The sequence below is a fragment of the Kogia breviceps genome, chromosome X (assembly GCF_026419965.1).
Source record: "Kogia breviceps isolate mKogBre1 chromosome X, mKogBre1 haplotype 1, whole genome shotgun sequence".
NCBI classification, from domain to species: Eukaryota; Metazoa; Chordata; class Mammalia; order Artiodactyla; family Physeteridae; genus Kogia; species Kogia breviceps.
The window spans coordinates 80,522,256-80,541,974 of NC_081330.1; the positions used below are offsets into that span (position 1 = coordinate 80,522,256).

Here is a 19,719-nt window from a genome sequence, read left to right on the forward strand (position 1 = left end):
GCTCAGAAAATATATTTTTTGCCTAAAGTTGGGGGCAAAGATAATATTCAAACTCTCAAGTAATAGTAATTGTTAGCATTTACTGAGCATTACTATGTGCCAGGCATTGTTCTAAGCACTTTCCATGTATTCACTCATTAAACCCTCACCAAGAACCGTAAGAATCTCCCTGTTTTTCATGTGAGGAAACTATAGTACTGAGAGTCTGGGGCTTGCTTAAAGTGAAGGGCAGAATGAGTACCAGGGCATTATACCATTCTCCCCATTTTAAAGATGAGAAAAGTGAGGCTCAAAAACATTAAGTAACTTGCTCAAGGTCATACAACCAGCAATTGTCAGAACTAAGGTTGAAGCTCAGCAAGCTGACTCTAATCCCTGTGTTCTGAACTCTCAAGCTATACTGCTTTCTTCTAAGTGTGGGGCTGTTTGTAATTGGGTTAATTGAAGCAGAGAGAAAGAGAAAGGGGGAGAGAGCTTACTAAGATCACAAAGCATATTTAACATTTTTTAAATTTAATTTTTAATGAATATAACAGTCACATGGTTAAAAAATCAAACTATTAATATGTATACAACGGATGACCCCTATCCACCCAGGTTCTCCCATTAGAGGTCACCAGAATTTCTTTATGCAGATATAAGAAGATACAAAAATATTTTCTTATTTTCTTTCTTTTTCACACCCGTAATCACACATTTTAATACTATTCAGCATTTCTTTTTACTTCCTTTATTGAAGTGTAATTAAGTTACAATATTATATTAGTTTCAGGTGTACAACATAGTGATCCAATATTCTTATACATTACAAAGTGATCACAATGGTAAGTCTAGTTACCATCTGCCACCATACAATGTTAATAATGTTACAATATTATTGACTATATTCACTATGCTGTACATCACCATGACATTTATGTTATAACTGAAAGTTTGTCCCTCTTAATCTCCCTCACCTATTTCACTCATCCCCCCCCAACAATCACCAGTTTTTTTCTCTGTATCTATGAGTCTGTTTCTGTTTTGTTTGCTCATTTGTTTGTTTTTTAGATTCCACATACAAGTGAAATCATACAGTATTCTTCTTTCTCTGTCTGACTTATTTCACTTAGCATAATACCCTCTAGGTCTATCCATGTTGTCACAAATGGCAAGATTCCATTTTTTCATGGCTGAGTAATATTCCCTATTTTCTTTATCAGTCCATCTATTGATGGACACTTTAGGTTGATTCCATATCTTGGCTCTTCTAAATAATGCTGCAATGAATATAGGGGTGCATATATCTCTTCAAATCAGTGTTTTTTTTTTTTCCTTTGAGTATATACCCAGAAGTGAAATTGCTGCGCCATGTAGAAGTTCTATTTTTCATTTTTTGAGGAACTGTTTTCTATAGTGGCTTTACCAATTTACATTCCCACCAACAGTGCACAAGGATTCCCTCTTCTCCACATCCTTGCCAACAGTGTCAGTTGTTGTCTTTTTGATGACAGTCATTCTGACAACTGTGAGGTGATATCTCACTGTGGTTTTGATTTGCATTTCCCTGATGATTAGTGATGTTGAGCATCTTTTCATGTATCTGTGAGCCATCTGTATGTGTTCTTTGGAAAAATGTCCATTCAGGTCCTCTGCCCATTTTTCAATCAAGTTGTTTTGGTTTTTTTTTTTTTTTTTGATATTGAGTCTTGTGAGTACTTTGTATATTTTTATATTAACCCCTTATCAGATATATAATTTACAAATATCTTCTCCCATTCAGTAGGCTGCCTTTTCATTTTGTTGATAGTTCCTTCACTGCACAAAAGCTTTTCAGTTTCATGTAGCCTCATTTGTTTATTTTTGCATTTGTTTCCCTTGCCTGAGGAGACATCTCCAAGAAAATATTGCTGAGACTGATGCCAAAGAGCATACCACCTATATTTTCTTCTAAGATTTTTATGGTTTTAGGTCTTACATTAAAGTCTTTAATCCATTTTGAGTTTATTTTGGTATATGGTGTGAGAAATAGTCCAGTTTGGTTCTTTTACATGTAAATGTCTAGTTTTCCCAGCAACATTTTTGAAGAGGCTGTTGTTTTCCCCATTGTATATTCTTGCCTCCTTTGTTGTAGATGAATTAACTATATAAGAGTCGGCTTATTTCTGGGTTCTCCAATATATTCTATTGATGTATGTGTCTGTTTTTATGCCAGCACCATACTGTTTTGATGACCGTGGCTTTGTAGTATAGTTTGAAATCAGGGCGTGTGATACCTCCAGCTTTGTTCTTTTTTTCTCAAGATTGTTTTGGGTATTTAGAGTCTTTTGTGTTTCCATACAAATTTTAGAATTATTTGTTCTAGTTCTGTGAAAAATGCCATTGGTATTTTGATAGGGATTGAATTGAATCTGTAGATTGCCTTGGATAATAGTAACAATATTAATGCTGCATATTTCTTTTTTGCACATAATGTATCTTTGAGATATCTCCATATCAGTCCACAGAGAGCTTCAGAAGTCTCATCTTGGCCCTCACAAATCTCTACAAGCCTCTATCCATCTGTGTGTCCTGCACGCATCTTTTCTTTACCAATCTTTGGTAGTGTCCAACTCTCTTTACATATTCACTCAGAGCCTCACTACTAGACTACCTTGGACTTCTCTAGAAAATACAGTTCCTAAGTCAAATCCTTAGACTCCCTCTGACACATAATCCAGCATCTTACAAATTCCCTAGTTGAACTAACCCCTCCTCTCCTACTGCAGTTTCAACTTATTCCTATCATCTACCTACCTACCAACCTACCTACCAATCTACCTGCTTATCTATGTAATGCTTGTCAGGCATCTATTCTGAGCAAAACTCCATGTTTAATTTGATGACGAATGCTTACTGCTCAGCAGTTTTCAGTTTAAATGAAGCCTGTAAATAAATAAACTTGGACATAGGAGTCAGAAGGGTAGGTGGTTGAATGAGACATGAGGCCCCAAAATGGAACTGTCCAGGAGATTAGGCTCCAAAACTAAACACTAGTCCTCAGGGAAGCATTCACTGCCCATTCGAACCTTGAATTGATGCATTATTGGGTTTGGCTTTCCCAGAAGGATACTGAGCCTAATATGAAAGCATTGTACTTCCTCTGAAGGGGCTTTTAGACTCACTGCTCTTTTCCAACCAGTCTTTTCTAACCTGAGTAGAGGCAGGTTGTTTGACCCACTAGCTTGCTTGAAATAGAACTGCAATAAGCACCACCCCCCACACCCCAAAAAGAGAGAAAGATATAGGCCTGGAATAGATGCATGCAAAGGAACTGGAGGAAATTGCTGTTCCTGGGTATTTATTCAGAGATATATTCAGTCTTTGGCCACAGGAGGGTGTTATAGGCAATTTTTCTTGAGGGAAGGGCTTCCTTCTTAGTGGCGGTCTAGAATGGCTTCTGCCAACAAGCAACAGAAAACCAAAGAGGTCCTGAAATTCTCAGCCTGTAATCTGGAACTTTTAGTCTCTTTTGGAGAAGTTCTGACTAACGAAGGCCCTTAGGGGATGGGAGGCAGTGCAAAGGTTGGTATTCACAGACCACAGCAGAGAATAATTCCATGATACATTTCCTCTACATCCTACATTGTGAATCAGCAGACCTATGCTTTGGTCTTCATTCATTCATTCATTCATTCATTCATTTACCATTTAGTTATTTAATCATTAAAAATATTTATTGAATTCCAAGCACTGTTCTAGGTGCTAGAGATACAGCAATGAACAAAACAGTCTCTACCTTCATGGAGCTTACACTTTATAAAAGGAGAAAATAAACCAATAAACCAATAATTATATAACATTTCAGGGCTAGAAAGAAAAGCAGGATAATGGAATAGAGAATGATGGCGTGGTTCAGTTTTAGAGAGGGTGGTCAAGGATGGACTCCTTTTGAAGAGATGTAACTAAAGCTAAACTTCTAGATAGCTAGGAGAAAAGGTCTCAGGCAAAGTCAAATTCTTAATCCTATGTCTGATTTTCCCCATAAAATGCCACCCCCACAACCACACAATTATATGCAACTTTATTCTTTAACTTAAGCTAATCACTCATCACCCTTTCCTCAGAGTACCCCACTTGGGACCAGCTCCATGCCTGCCACAACTTTGGCAAGGCTGTTGAAATTTTAAAACAACCAATGCTTTATTTTAAGTTACAACTGAAAACAAGTCATAGCCATTTGAGTTTTAAGGAAGTTTAAGGGCTTGTTTGAGGTCATACGATTACCAAGAAGCAGAGGCTGGATTTACATCCAAATGTTTTAGCTTTTTTTCCACTGCTTATTTCACTTTGCCATGAGATTCTCAAGGCATTATGGGAGCACAGCAGCACATGCAAGTATCAGCCATTTTAGGTGAACATGAGTTCGCAGGTAGCTCTTCCTAAGTTCCAGTGTTTAGAATAAGGGAGGTGGCAGTTTCACCATATTCCCCATTGTCACTCTCACCTGGATATGTGTTCTGAGGGATGTGTGGACAAACTGACAAGCAACCAGCCTAGGGAGGGGACTGTAAGCCATGCCACAAGTGGAAGAGCTTAAAGAAATGGTCATGTTTATCTTGGAAAACAAGTGTGTGTGTGTGTGTGTGTGTGTGTGTGTGTGTGTGTGTATAAGGTGGGCGTTCAGGAGGAATAAGAGTTTGAACCCATGATAGATGTCTTCAAACACTTAAGAAGACTATTGCTTAGAAGGATAGACCTTTTTTGCATCGCCCAGAGGATAGCACTCTAACAAGTGGACAGAAACCATAGTATAGTGAATTTTAGCTCAAAATGAATAATGGCTTTGGAAGCTTCAGGGTGAGTTCTTTTTTGTTACTGAAAATATTCCAGTGGCTGCTGAACAAAACTCATCAGAGAGAGTGGAGAAAAAAAGGTGGGCTTTGGAAATAGATCTCAGTTTAAACCTTGCAATTGCTACATCCTACTTGTACAGCTATGAGCAAATGATGTAAACATTCTTAACCTTAGTTTTCTACTCTTTAAAATAGCAATAACAATTACTTCTTTTCGGGCTTCTGGGAATAATTAAATAAAATGACATGTTGAAAAGCCTAGCACCATGCTTGCCCAAAGTAGATGTTTCCTCCTCCCTCTCCACTCCCCCTACCCCATCACATATACTGTAGAGAGAATTCCTACAAAGGGAGGTTGGAAGGAAATAACCTTTTTTCCCATTTCAAGTATGAAATTCTATGATTTGTTCTATAATCATCAACAACAACTTTATTCATTATCTGATTGTGCTTAGGATATTTTACTGTATGACATAGAAATTATGTGTGTTTGTGACTCTTTTCCCTACTAGATTGTAAGTTTCCTGAGAGCCTCTCTGTACCCCTTAGCTGTCAAAATAACTGCTTATTGGATTTAACTGATGTGGGGGGTGTGGTGATTTCTGTGCTGAATAACTGAACTAACCAAGAGTTCCTGTACTCAAGGAACTGATTCTCCCAAATAGAGCTGACATTCATGAATGTGCAAGAGCATCTAGTCATATAGGTAACAAAGAACATGAACAGAAAGGATTCAATATCTTCAGGCTGCCTGTGGCAAATATCGGGGATTATCAGGTGGCTGAGGTGGGAGTTGGATGGCAAATAAGCAAGTAGCAGTAGGGGTCAGGACAAAATGTGGAACATTCTGTGGGTGTGCTTCCTGACAGAAGTGGGGCTTTGGGAGCTGTTTGAACCATGAGGGGCAAAGGACAACCAGGTATTGGCTTTTCCCTGAGAGAAGGCAAATATTTAAGACCTAGATATCTTATACCTGGATGGTAGACCATTGGGACTCCAGTCAGGACATTGAAACAGTTTATTCCTGTGACCCAGGAGACATCATGTCAGATGCTATTGGAAGGTGGAACATGTGTCACCTAGTGGCATTTATACAGCATAGTGTTGAAAAGCATAGGCTCTAGAGCCAGACTGGGTTGGGTTTGCATCTGGGCACTACCATTGACTAACCATGTAACCTTGGGCAAGTTATTTAAACACTATGCCTCAGTCCCCTCACTTGTAAAATAAGGACAATAATAGTATCTTCCTCATAGTGTTGTTGTGAGAATTAAAATAATTAATATATGTAAAGGGCTTAGAACAGTGTTCAGAGTAAGCACTCTATAAGTGTTAACTATTATTATTATTATCTAATGAGGGCCCTTTGGATCCTGAGAAATATACTGGGTGCTTATAGTAATTTCAATGTGAGTTTGGGAACATTTATATTCCAGACTATCTCATGGAGTGATTAGCTCCTCAGCAGTGGCTGTGATAGAAATAGTGATAGCATCTGGCTCAAAGAGATGAAAGAACTTTCCACCAACTGAGATTGTCCCAAAGACTAACAGGTTGTCTTAGGAGAGAGGAACCTCACTATCGTTGTGTGTGTTGGAGCTAAAACTGGATGAGGATGTTGCAGAAAAGATTGAAGGATGGAATTGGGGTTTTGCTATACCAAGAGATTCTGTGATTCCTTGACACTTAGCAGAAGGGCTGCCTTTGAGGTTGGGGCAGTGCTTTTTTATTTTTTAACTTTTTATTTTATATTGAAGTATAGTTGATTAACAACGTTGTGTTAGTTTCACGTGTACAGCAAAGTGATTCAGTTATACATATACATGTATCTATTCTTTTTCAAATTATTTTCCCAATTAGGTTGTTACAGAATATTGAGCAGAGTTCCCTGTGCTATACGGTAGGTCCTTGTTGGTTATCCTTTGTTTTTTAGACATCCAGAATAAATTTTAATAAAACTATTAAAGTGACTATTAATGTTATTCCAGCATATGCCAAACTGATCACTAAGATGTTGATAGCTTTTCTACATTAGTTTGCTAAGGCAGCCACAACAAAGTACCACAGACTGGGAGATTAAACAACAGAAATGTATATTCTCACAGTTCTAAGCCTGAGATCAAGGTGTTGGCAGGGTTGGTTTCTTTTGAGGCCTCTCTCCTTGGCTTGCAGATGGCTGCCTTCTTGCTTTGTGTTCAGATGGTCAGCTCTCTCTGGGTGCACCTGTTGGTGGGGCAGTGCTTCTTGAAATGTGGGAGCCTCATCTAATTTTTTGAAATTGTGAACAGAGTTGAATGGTCACCTTATGCAGAAAGCGAACCGCAAATAGGCTGGGATCAAATGTCATGTTCCAAAGTCTGAAATCTCTCAGAAGTACTTTTGAGATTCAAGAAATAAGAGTTTTGGTTTCTTCTCTGCCAGCAATTAGTTGTGTAATCTTGTGTACCTTACTTTCATTCTCTGGGCTTCAGTTTCTTAACCTAGAACATGAAGGTTTAGAGTACATTTTCTCTGAGGTCTCATCATGTCTTGCTTTCTGTGGTTGGAAGATATAATTCTCTGAGAAGAAACAAGTTGATGAAGGAGACATTCGTGCATTCAACAGATGTTTATGAAGCACCTGCTAAGTGTCAGGCATAGGACACCAGATTGGCAAAGCATTGTATGCTATGCTGCAGAATTTCCCTTAAAGGCAGTGGGGAGCCATGGAAGGCCTTTGAGCAGAGGAGCTGTATAACCCAGGGTTCAGCTGCAGAAATTAAATTGGCCTAGTTTTTGCAGCAGAGTTTTAATATAGAAAATTGGGTGCTTACAAAATTTGTTGAAGAGCCGAAGGGGCAAGGTTTAGACTGGGCCTCCAGGAATGACTCCCAGAACAACACCAGAGGAGCTGTTTTCTCTGCCATGAGCAGGAAGGTGAGGCATCAGGAGCTTTGGGAACACTCCACCTGATTTGCAATCTAGGAATTAGGAATCTGCCACTGCCTTAACTATTGACTAGAGTAACATTATGCTTTCCAAATCCTCAGTAGCAAAATAAATAAATAAATAAATAAATAAATAAATAAATAAATAAAATTGTTAAAAAGTCTTCATTCTCTGCTTGTACAAAGACACAAAGCCAGTGTCTAGACACTGGGACCTATGGAAGTGTAGCACGGCTGAAGAAAACCCTAAACCCTCACCACTCTACTTGCTACCAGAAACAGCAGAAGTATGGTTTCTGCATTATCACTTTTCTTCCAAATATTGTGCATATGCATATGATTGGCAGAAATAAATCACATCCAGAACACTGGATGCAAAGGAGTCTGAGAAATGACAGGTTGTTGTTGTTGTTGGAGGTTTTGGTTTTTAGCTTTTCAGCAATATAGGAAGGCAGGCTTGAAGGGGTGTCTCATGGATCCGCAGCGACCAATATATAGTATCCACCATAGAACTGATAAGGGCAGAACTGCTTTTGAAATAGATAATTTGTTCAGGAGAGTAGAAGCTGAATTGGGGAGAGAGAGCTGCACAAGAGACCACAGTGCTGGCAGCAGGGAGAGAGAGGGAGGACACATTCCTTAAGGAGAAAGAGAATCATCAAGACTTAGAGACTGGTTGACTAGTAGCAAGGTGAGGGAGAAGCCAGACTTATGGATATCTCCTTGGTTTTAGGCTAGTTCTGTGTATAATCTTCCTAAGGGACAGGGATCTCAGGGGAAGGAGGAAGCTGGCAGGGGTGGGAGAAGATGACTTCACTTTTGGACTTATCAAGTCTGAGATTCTTGTGAGATATTCAGGAGGAGATGTCCAGAAGGCAGTTGGAGATTCATCTCTGGAGTTCAGGAGAGCTACCTAGGGGTTATCAGCAGAGAGTTGTAAGCTCCCTGCAGGAAAGGACCTATATCTGTTTTATTCCCCCACTGGTGTCCTGTAACTTTATTGAAAGGAGGTACATCAGTGTGTAATGTAGGTGGTAGGTAGTTAAAGCCTTGGGAATGGATAGGTCCATCATTCAGTGCAAGTATGGAATGAGAAGAAAAGGGGGCTGAGATTAGAAGAACCTTGAGAAATCATGCCCTTAATGACTAAATGAAGAAGAACCCAAGCAGGAAGTAAAGTCAATATAACCAGACAGGTCATGTGGATGGTGTCCCCAAGGCAAATGGAGCATTTCGGGAAGGAGGAAGGCATCAATGGAGTCAAGAGGGAGAAAAATCAGGGAAGATAAAGATGGAAAATTGGCCATGAGATTTAGCAACAAGTTGGTCATTCGTTTATATATTTGTAACTTCACAAGAAGTTACAGTTTCTTATGGGATGATGGGAGTGAAAGTCAGGCTGCAGTGGGTTGAAGGGTCAATAGATGGTGATGTGGAGAAAGGATAAGATTGCACTTTCAAAGGCAAGGAGAAAGATTCTAGTTGTTTACATTATGGTACTGTCCTGATCACCAGTATCTGTCTCAACATAATCTAGAAGAGTGGCTTTCAAACTATGTTGACCATTGCCTGCTGTAAGAAATATATTTTACATCACAACCTAGAACATTTATATTTATATGTAAATAAAACAAAAGCTTCATTAAACAGTATTTATCCTAACTATATGGGTATTTCATATAAATGAAATCATATAAAAGCCTTTTGTGTCTAGCTTCTTTCACTTAGCATATTTTTAAAGTTCACCTATGTTTTAGCATGTAACAGTATTTTGCTTTTTTATGGCTGAATAATATTCCATTGTGTGCATATACCATATTTTGTTTATCCATTCACCAGGTGATGGACATTTGAGCTCTTTCTATCTTTTGACAATTGTGAACAGTGCTGTTATTCATGTTCATGTACAAGTTGTTGTGTGGGCATGTTTTCATTTCCCTTAGGTATATACCTAAGGGTGGAATTGTTGGGTCAAATGGTAACTCCATGTTTAAGTTTTTGAGGAACTGCCAGACTGTTTACCAAAGTGGCTTCATCATTTTACATTCCCACAGCAGTGTTATGAAAGTTCCAATTTTTCCACATCCTTCCCAACACTTATTATCTAGCTTTTTTATTATAGCCATCCTAGCATGTGTAAAGTGGTGTCCCATTACAAATACGCTATAGTAAATATCCTTCATTTGCATTTCTTGCATTTGATTTGCATTTTCCTGTGACTAATATATTGAGCATCTTTCCATGTGCTTATTGACCGTTTCTTTGGAGAAATGTTATTCAGATCCTTTGCCAATTTTTAAATTGAGTTATTTTTCTTCATATAATTGAGTTGTAAGAGCTCTTTATGTATTCTAGATACAAGTCCCTTATCAGATATATAATTTGCAAGTATTTTCTTCCATTTTGTGGATTCTCTTTTCATACTCTTGATAGTGTCCTTCAAAGCACAAAAGTTTTTTAATGTTGATCAAGTCCAATTTATCTATTTTTTTTCTTTTGTTGCTTGTGCTTTTCATGTCATATTTAAGAAACCATTACCAAATCCAAGGTCACAAAGATATACCCCATTCTCCCCTTTTGTTAAACTTAGCCACAATATCATTTACAGTTAATAGTGATTCCTTAATATTAACAGGCTGTTCAAATTCCCATTTGTCTCATAAATGTCACAAATGTGTATGTATGCACACATACACAAGTTCCACCTGAATCAATCACACTTTTTTCTCCCTATTTACTTGCTAAAGAACCAGGTTGTTCGTCCTGTAGTTTTTTACAGTCTGTATCCCCGTATTGCAATTTAACATGTTTTTCTGTCTCCTGTGTAGCCTATAAATTGATAGCTGGATCTAGAAGCTTGATCTGATTCAGGATGTTTTGTTGTTTTGGCACAAATCATTCATAGGTGATGTGATGAGTCAAAATTTTAAAGTGAACATTTCTTTAGGTTTTATTCTATCTTGTAAGGCTAGGGGCCATTTTGCTTATTACCTGCATTCACTCAGAATTTCCAGTCACATAGTTAAAATGGGTGACTGTCCTAGACTCAAAGATTTCTAGAGAATAGAGAGCAATTCTTATTCCTCTTCGAGTCCATAGTATGCTAGAAATTAATTTTTTCTATCCCTGGCTAATCTAGTTTCTTGCCCCTCTCCACCAATATCTATGTGTTCATGTTTACAGTCCTAGAATGCAAGAGTAAGAAGGGCCCTTAGAGATCTTTTGTATAAGTTAGTCCTGGATTTTTGAGGGCCCAGGAGCCTGCTGTATTTTTTTTTTTCTGAGGTGAGGGTTCAGAGGTTTCACTGAATTCTCAGATAGGTCTAAGTCCTCATGTGGCAGAAAGGAGATGGAGGTCCATAGAGGGGAATGGAGTTGCCCAAAAGTCATACAGCAAGCTTGAGGTAGGGCTAGGAGTAAATCTGAAAACTTCCTGTCTCTAGTCCAGGGCTTTTCCCCAAGTTTCGAACACCAGGTCACCAACACAGAACAGGGCAGTGATTTCAACCAGACTGCAAATTTTGTAGAGGGTTTTCCACTGCAAATCTGTCTTCTCTTCCTAGTACCCAGTATGCTGGAAGAGTGCAAGCTGTCATAGTGTAAAGAAACCATAAGTAGGAAAGGAAATCTGACCTGCAAGTGCAAAGATATCAGAGAAAGACGAACAGAATTGGATTTTGGATAATTTGTTGAGTGTCCTTGCGGTTCTGTACACAGCACTGATTTGCTGAACTTATATAGCTAATTGTGAGTCGCCTATAAATACTTAGACAGTGGCCTAAAGGCATCTTTGCTTCCTCCTTGGCCCAGGCTCCAAACAAAGTGGCTGCAAAGGATCCCTTTTTCCCCATTCCTTTTCCCTCCTCCCCACCTTTTTCCTTCCTTTCCTCCACCCTTCTTTCTTCATTGTCGTATCCCCCTATTTCTTCTTTCTCCTTCCCATCTTTCCTTTTCTTTTCCTCCTGCTTCTCATTGATTTCTCCTCATTCCCTCCTCCCTCCCTGCCATGCTCTCTCCCCTTTGGCCCCTTATGTCCGATCCCTCCCTCCTTCCCAATCCTTTCCCTCCTCTCTCCCCTCATCTGCATCAACCCATCCACAACATGCTCCCCACCCCCACGCCAGAACTGGCAGCCAGGGCCTCCAGCTGGGCTGGATGAAGCGGGCCTGCTAGGGGAACCGTGGGTTCTCCGATTGGCTGCCACCGGTAGCACACCAGCTCAAGTATCGCCCCCCGGCGAGTAAACGCGCTTCTGCGGCACCTGCTATTGGCCGGCGGGCCTGTCAGCAGTCTGGGTTGTGCCTCACGCAGGCGCGGGAGTAGCTCGGAGAATAAAAACGTAGTCTTCGGATTGGGGGGTGGGGAGAGGAGAGGAAGAGAGCCAGCGAGGCAGGGATCGAAAGAGTGGCTGGCAGCCGGGAGCTCTGCGAGCAGAGAGAGTGTAGGAAAGCGAGCGAATTAGAAGGAGTAGGGGAGACCGAGACTGACCGGTAGCCAGCCAGGCAGGTGGACGGACGCACTCCCGGACCGACAGACTGAGCAGGCGCCGGAGAACCTCGCTCTGGTTCCTCCCGCCTTTCCCTTTGAAAGCCAGGATTTTGCCTTTTCCGTGGCGCCCGAGAGAGAATGCTGGACTCTGCCGACTTCAGCGCAAGTTAAGATTTCTCAGCTAGGGAAGAAAGATCAGCTCAGTTCTGAGAAGGGGGGAAGCAAGCACCCCTGTCCCCATTCCCCCTTCCCCCCCTCCCATATCAAACTCGGGCACCAAACCCAGCCCTTCCCCAACCACCCGACTTCCTCCTCTCCTTTCTAGCATGGTGGCTGTATGGACAGTCTGACAGAACAGAGACTGACATCTCCCAATCTGCCGGCCCCCCATCTGGAACACTACAGTGTTCTGCATTGCACCATGACCCTGGATGTGCAAACTGTAGTCGTTTTTGCCGTGATTGTAGTCCTCCTGCTTGTAAATGTCATACTCATGTTTTTCCTGGGAACGCGCTGAATGGAGTCCAGCCACCTGAGCTGTTTCAAACTCTCGTTTTGATTTCATCCCGAGAACCTCCAAGAAAAAAAAAAAAAAAAGAAAGAGAGAGAGAGACAGAGACAGGGAAAGAGAGGGAGAGAAAGAGCAAGCTTTCTTACTCAGGGGGGAAAGCGTTTTGAGCTTCAACATGGCCTCGCTGTGATATGTATGACGTTGGTATATTATCTCTCCCTAAATCTTTTGTTATGTCTTATCTTTTAAGTATGCCTGTGAGTGTAGTTGCTTATTGCTTGAGTAAAACTGTTGATAAAGAAATGCTTTCTATATATGTGTGCATGTGTGTGTGTGCATTCTCCACCTATGTGACGTTCATGAAGCAAGCTCTGTGTCCTTATACAATGGCTTTGCTGATTGTGGTGTCTTGTCAATTCGTTTTCTTTAAAACTACCTTTAAATTCCATCACAGAATTTCAGTCAAAATGTATCTCTTGCCATCAGAAGCGCATTTGGGTTTGTTTGGGGCAAGGGGGGTTGTGGGAAGAGTATGATGAATTTCTGGCACCTTAGGGAAAACAGTATTGCACTAGATGTTTAGAGGGAAAAATTGATGCAAGGAATGAATTTAGGGAAAATGATTCTTCAGTCTCTAATGAGAAGCGAGAATTTGGAAAGTGATGTGGTGGGGTGCGTTGTGCTGGCAGTTGGTGACTGTGTTCTCTGAATCTTAATTTGCTGTACAGGGTTTACAATTTCCAATTTGGAAAGAAGCCACCTTTAAACCATTTTTAAAATAATTAAATGTCAATTTCGTTGGAATCATGGAATGGGGTGTTAAAAGCGTTCTCTGATCTTTATGAATTAGCAGGAGAAGACATTGACAGTAACTGGTTCTTTTTCCCAAAGATTGTACCTGTGAATTTGAGTTTGGGGATTTTCTCTGTATGTCCCCCAAAAAACAACAAAAGCCAGCTCTCTACCTACCTTGGGAATAATGTATTTAGATATGCCTCTTTGGGGTAATCTCATTTGCAAAGATGTTCTTGAACTACATTTTAAATAGAACTTGCTAGTGCTAATGAGAAAGTGGTTTTGTTTGCTTCCTTGTTTTTTCTTTTAAAATCAGAAGACTTTCTAATTAGAAGGTTTCCATGACAAAATGAAAGTATGTATCATGCTAAATTGAGAGTTTTGAGCACCCCCCCCAAAAAAAAGTCTGGATGGAATGGGATGAAAGCCCTGGAAAACATGAGCTAGAAGCAGCATTCCAATTTGACACTTATTTGCATGTCTGTATCTGGTGGTAGTGGTGGTGGTTGCTGTTAATATTGCTATTGTTATTATTTGTATATTTCTGTTTCCCCTAAGAAAGCTCTTGGCAAAGCCAGGAAAAAAATTGTCTCTGATGCCAGTGTGCATAATACCCCCCACCCCCCACCCACTGATGTAGGCAGGTCTTCTTCATTCTGTTTCTTACCTGACTTGAAAGAGTGCCAGTTATGTTTCATATAGCAATGAATCAGGGCACATACACATCCACACGCATGTTCCCTCTACACTCATGTGGGCGACTGTTCATGAGTGATATGCACATCTGCTGGCATTGTTCTCTCAAGTTCCATGTACTGTTGTTCAGACTTTTTGGAAATGATTTTGAAGGCTGTGAGGGGGCTCTTGAAATTGTCCTGACCTCAGGACCCAAAGAATATTATTTTATGGCTTTAGAAGAGGTTTTGAGCCTCAGGGTGTGCTCTCAATGGTTCTGTGTGGGTGAGCAACTGATTTTTTAATTGAGTTGGTACTATGGTGTAAGCATGATCTGGGAAGCCTGCTGGCATTGACTCTTATTATTTACTCTTTAGTCCCTTTGTGGGAGCCCCTGGGTTGAACTAAGAACTTGTTTTTTGCAAAGAGAATCTAGTTAGTCCCTTTCCCCATCCCTCCCTGCATTTGCTCCAACAGTATTATCTAAAGTAAACTGATATTTTAGCTGGGCACTTTGTTTTGAGACAGTGTTGGAGAGTGAGGAAAGGCTGTAGGATGGGCAGCTGCAGACCTTGGTCCTCTCTGTTAAGTGACTGTTTGACATTGAGCAATTTTTTCCTCCTCAGTAAGTTTGAGATTCTCTATAACACTGGCATTTGGGGATGGTTGGACTATGTTCTTGCCTTCTGTGATTTTGGGTGTCCATAGGCAGTTGAAATCAGAGGCTGGTGAACTGGAAAGACAAGTGAAAAGGCAAATGAAATGTTAATCAAAGGGGTGATGGGAGTGGAGAGGGAGGAAATATCTGTTTGCTGGTATCTGGAGAAACTTAAGTTTTACCTAAGAGATTTTTTACCTAGTTATGTGGGAAGAAAACTGGACTACAGCAATAGAATGTTTTTTGATTTCTTTCCCCCAAGGGGGAAAGGGTTCTCCAAGGCTGGTCTTTGAGCCAGGTTTATGACAAATTATGTGTCATGAAATGCCACAGCCTTCACCTCTGGTGCCTGACAGACCCTTGGCAGAAAGCCTTTGGGAGTGTATGTGTGTAGGGTGTGTGACAGTATGTACGTGGGTGTGTGTGCACACCCTACTCTGTGTGTGTGTGTGGTGGGGAGAAGGGTGCACATTTCTGAATGTGGATGGAGGTTGGTTGTGCTAGGAATGAGGAAAAACAGCAGTTTCACAGTTCTGAAAGGCCTCCTTGTGCTATGGCCTATAAGGATTTGACTGGTGCTAGGATGGATGAGTGTCCCTCCTACCAGCTTTCCCCCTTCCACACACAGCTTCAGACTAAAGGGGAGGCTTGAAAGAGCCCTTTCATCAGTAATTTAGTTTGTGAAATGGGTAAATATTTTTCAAATTAGCTTATCTCTAGGCAAATAAGGGGATGTTGCTAGCCAGATGGCAGGCCACCCTAGAGCAGCTAAAAGGGAGTTTAGGGAGTAGAGAGCAGGGTGACTTTTTACTTGTGTGAATCCTAAAGGTTTGGCATTTCTCCTTTAGACTTGTGAGGGTATGCAAAAAGAGAAAAGAGTGGGAGAAAATGAAAAATGCAGCTGAGAGGAGTGGAACCCTCTGCATTTTGACTTTTTTTTCCTTTCCTGCCTCTTCATCTTCCCCCTTCTAAGACTTTCCTGCCTCCCCTGATATAGCCTCCTCTACTCTCCCCCACTATCCCTGCTGTAAGTGGGTTAGAAGGAAGAGGGCTTTTCCTCTCTGATGTGTCCCAACTATTCCTGACAAAGTTCCTTGTTCCCTTTCCTCCTCTCTGACTCCTTTGTAGAGGATAACTTTTTGCTACCAGCTCAGGAATTTTGGCTCCCAGCTCCCCACTAGGGGATTCAAGAAAATGTCCTCAACCAGTATCCTAGCAACTCCTGCATCACTCAGCTCCTGCTGAGCTCCAGAGCCCACACTTTAAATGTCCATGCACCAACGCCTCTGGAGCAAGGGGGGAGCTAGCAAGCAGGACTTGAAGAGGTGCTTTGGGGGAGAGGAAAAATAGAGAACAAGATCCTCATTGCCTGCAAATGCCTAGAAAACCTATCCACAGAAGGCATACAGAGTTTAGCTGCATCCCAGCCATGGGACTGTTTATTGGAAGGCTCCTGGGTTCAAATCCCTCTATAGTCACCGCCTTCTTCTTAGGATTAAATGAGCCATTTCACAGTCTAGCTTTAGTGTAAGGAGGACTGCAGGCCCTGAAAAATATTTTTGTCTACCATGCCTTTTGGTGACACAGGGAGGCGGTGAAGGGATAACATGGTGGGAACAAACTGAGCAGTGCTTCCCCCACTGAGACAGCCTCTATCTGTCAGAACCTGTAACATCTGCCTCTGCACTGTGCCCCAGTTTTGTTTGTGGCTAGAGAACCCTGCCCTGCCCAGCCCAGCTGCAGTGTGGAATTTGCTTTTTTTAAAAAACATTTTTGTTGTTGTTTCTATGTTGTTGGTCTCTGAATAGTTTCTAGCTGAGATGGTTGGGCAATTGGAGAGGCCAGTTTGATTATTGGTTTGGTGAACAGGGCTTGGGCCCCGACTCAGATTTTTCTCATCCACTTGTATGTGTGTGTGTGTGTGTGTGTGTGTGTGATTAAGTTGCTAGGAACCCAAGGGATCCCAGTGAGCCTTTGGGTGAGGTGCTCTTCTGCCCTATGGTGAGGCCCAGACTGAGAGCGCTTGGCTGTGATCAGAGGAAACACTCTGGCAGTTGCAGGGATGCTACCAAAGCATGTCCTCCTTGCCTCTGTTTGCCATTTTGGCCTCTGCTTTCCTTGGCCTGTGGAGTACTTGCTCTGGACAGAGACATGATTGGGAATTGAGCCTGTTCTCCAAAAATAACTGCCTCCTCAGAAGACCTCCCACAGACCATCTGGATTCAGTCCCAGTGGCTTTGCCCCAAGAAGTGGGATGGAGGTGGGGAATCTTAGACTCTCGAGCTCTTATTTCTAGCTCTGCAACTTGTTTAGGCCAACTGAGTCTCTGGCTTTCCTGGAATCCTTGATCAAAGCTTAGCTCTTCTCATGTCTACCCAGAGTATTTCCTGTCATTAGGTGGGTATAGATACTCAAGAGTATTTGGTATGGTGCTTTGCCCTGGCACCAAAGTACTGAGTGGAAAAACTAGAAGGGGGCAGGGCCTAGTGGAGAGAGAAGACTCAGGAAACAATCCAGTAATGACAATACTAATAATCCATTGTCAATTCATGGGCCTATAGGGTTTACAGAGCAATTCCGTATCTTTTCTAATTTTGAGCATCACATCAGCCTTGTGAAGTGAATAGGGATAATTGTTATTCCTGGTTTTACAGATGAGAGAAGTAAAAGAGAGATTGGTGGGATGGGAGAGTGGGTCTGCCTTTCAAATGGAGAGTGGGAGAGAGTCAGAGTTGATCATTCCCAGCTAGTGTGAAGCTGAATGGAGTCAGGTGGAAGGGGAAGAGTGTGAGTCACCCCTGAAGTCATACTAGCTTCCTCAGCTACTTGCTTTCATTTTTAGTGCTTTTTCATACCTTTCATTTATATAGCAATTTTGCACAGAATTGTTTATTCAATAAAAATGTTGCCATTTAATCTTGAATATACGTCAGAGAGTTCCCTTTAGTCTTATGAAAACTCACTGTTTTGGATCTTCAAGGAGAAAGGCAGTGTGAATTGGTGAAGTCTAAAATACAGAATGTTTTGAAGGAACTACAGTTTTCATACAATTGTCCTTCCTTTTAAAGAATTCTAATTTTTCTATATATATATTTTAAATGTGCTGCCCAGAGCTGATCATGCTACTCCAGGTGCCACCTGATCAGGATCAAGTACAAAGGGACTTTGATCTGTCTGTGAAATATTTAATATTGCAGTCTTCTACTGGTTCTCAATCCTCGGTGAACATACAGATCAGCTGGAGAGTTTTTAAGTACCCATGCCAAGTTTCCACTCTGGGAGATTCTGATTTAATTATCACGGGATTGGTCCCAGGCAGCTTTTTTTTTTTTAATTAAATTTAAGGCTCCCAAGGTGATTCAAACATGCAGCCAGGGTTAAGAGCCTTTTGGGCTGTAGGCACAAAGCCTTTGCTGTCTAGTCCAGTCCTCTGTGCTGTTGTGAAATTGGCCTTTTGAACCAAACTTCAGGCTTTTTGAACCAAACTCACTGAACTTTGTTTGGTTGATCCATTACTCTAGCCTTTCATGATTTTTAAAAATTTTGCTTCATTGTGCCAAAACTTAGCAGTTCCTTCTAGCATTGCATCAGTTAAACTTATTTTTTTGGTTGGTCTATTCTAGCTTTTGGCATTTAAAATTTTTCCCCCTTAATGCCATGAAACAGATTAGCAGTCTCTTCTAGCATTGCATCATTTGAAAACTGAATAAGTATCATCCAAGTTGTTGATTCAAAGAAATGTTTAATATAATGGGGTTAATGCTAGCTCCTCTGGCAACTCATCAGAGCTGCCTCTTGGAGTTGGAGCTGGTTAAGTTTTTTGTATATCTGGTCAGCCAGTGCAGAATCCACTGGGTGCTAACATAATCTATCCTGTCAACATGTTAATGAGGATAATGTGGCATGATGGATTTGTTGTATGCTTTGTGGACATCAAGATGTATGCTAGTTTCATAGCAATCATCTACCAAGGCAATGACCCTATCAAAAAAAGGAATATGAGTCTCTTGGCATCTTACCCCTGGTAAATCCTGTTGCAGGCTCTAGGGTTCCCTAATTTTTTTCAGTACCCCAAACCATATGTTTCCTAATTGAGTCCAGAATTTGCCTGAGGGTCAGTGCCACAACTGTAGGTTTTGTGTACCACTTTCTTTTCCCCTCTTTGAAAAAGCGGGACATCATAGATTTAGCTTTAAAAGAATATATTTGGTTATATGTATAGCTGATTCACTTTTTTATAAAGCAGAAACTAACACATGATTGTAAAGCAATTATACTCCAATAAAGATGTTAAAAAAGGAATATATTTGGTTTTCAAACAGTTTAGGAAACTCTGTGTGTGTTTCTCTTGGTTGGCTGAATTGTTTCCATTTACACAGTGGTTCTCAGCCCTGGTTGTACATTGGGAGCACTTGGGGAGTTAACAAGACTAACAACAATTCCTATAATCTCTGGGGGAGATCTGATTGAGTTGGTCATGGTGAGGCCCTGGCATCAATATTTTTTTAAAAGCTCCCTGAGGTGACAGGAATGTTCAGCCAGGGATGAGAATGACTGCTATTTTCAAAGGAAATGTCAGCTCAGCCTGAATCTGGCTTATCACACACGTGAATAGGCAGGCTTCACAGATGGTGAGATTTTATTCTAGGATTGTGGGGGCCTTGATGAATTCTAGGGGCTTGTGCCCACCTTCAAAAGGAGGACTCAACCCTAGAGAGTGAATAGTCTGAGGACCTATTTAGATTTTAAATTATCAGCTGTGAGATGGTTTGAACCTTTCAGGAAAATAGTTAGTCCCTATGCATTTTCTATAATAGTGCAGAAGATTCTGTTCATTTGCTGGGTGACCTT

General features: G+C 41.0%; 2 protein-coding genes across 11 annotated transcripts in view; both read left to right on the top strand.

The window, feature by feature from the left end:
* ARHGEF9 (Cdc42 guanine nucleotide exchange factor 9) overlaps positions 1 to 19,719 on the top strand; it is a 248,507-nt gene that overhangs the window by 11,792 nt on the left and 216,996 nt on the right. Inside the window, exon 1 of one of the 10 annotated variants that reach the window (XM_059050993.2) lies at positions 12,845 to 12,933. The exons of 4 other annotated variants lie outside the window; for them this stretch is intronic. Coding sequence is in view for 4 of the 6 variants with exons in the window: in XM_059050992.2 (XP_058906975.1) it covers positions 12,932 to 12,940 (9 nt within the window). In the remaining 2 variants the exon portion in view is untranslated. Of the gene's footprint in view, positions 1 to 12,844; positions 12,945 to 19,719 lie in introns of those variants that run through there. 5 more of the 10 variants (XM_059050992.2, XM_067023136.1, XM_067023135.1 and 2 more) reach the window with 5 other exon arrangements.
* LOC131748742 (uncharacterized) lies at positions 12,567 to 12,746 on the top strand. Its single transcript, XM_067023137.1, has one exon. It carries the CDS (start codon positions 12,567 to 12,569, stop codon positions 12,744 to 12,746), a length of 180 nt encoding a protein of 59 aa, XP_066879238.1.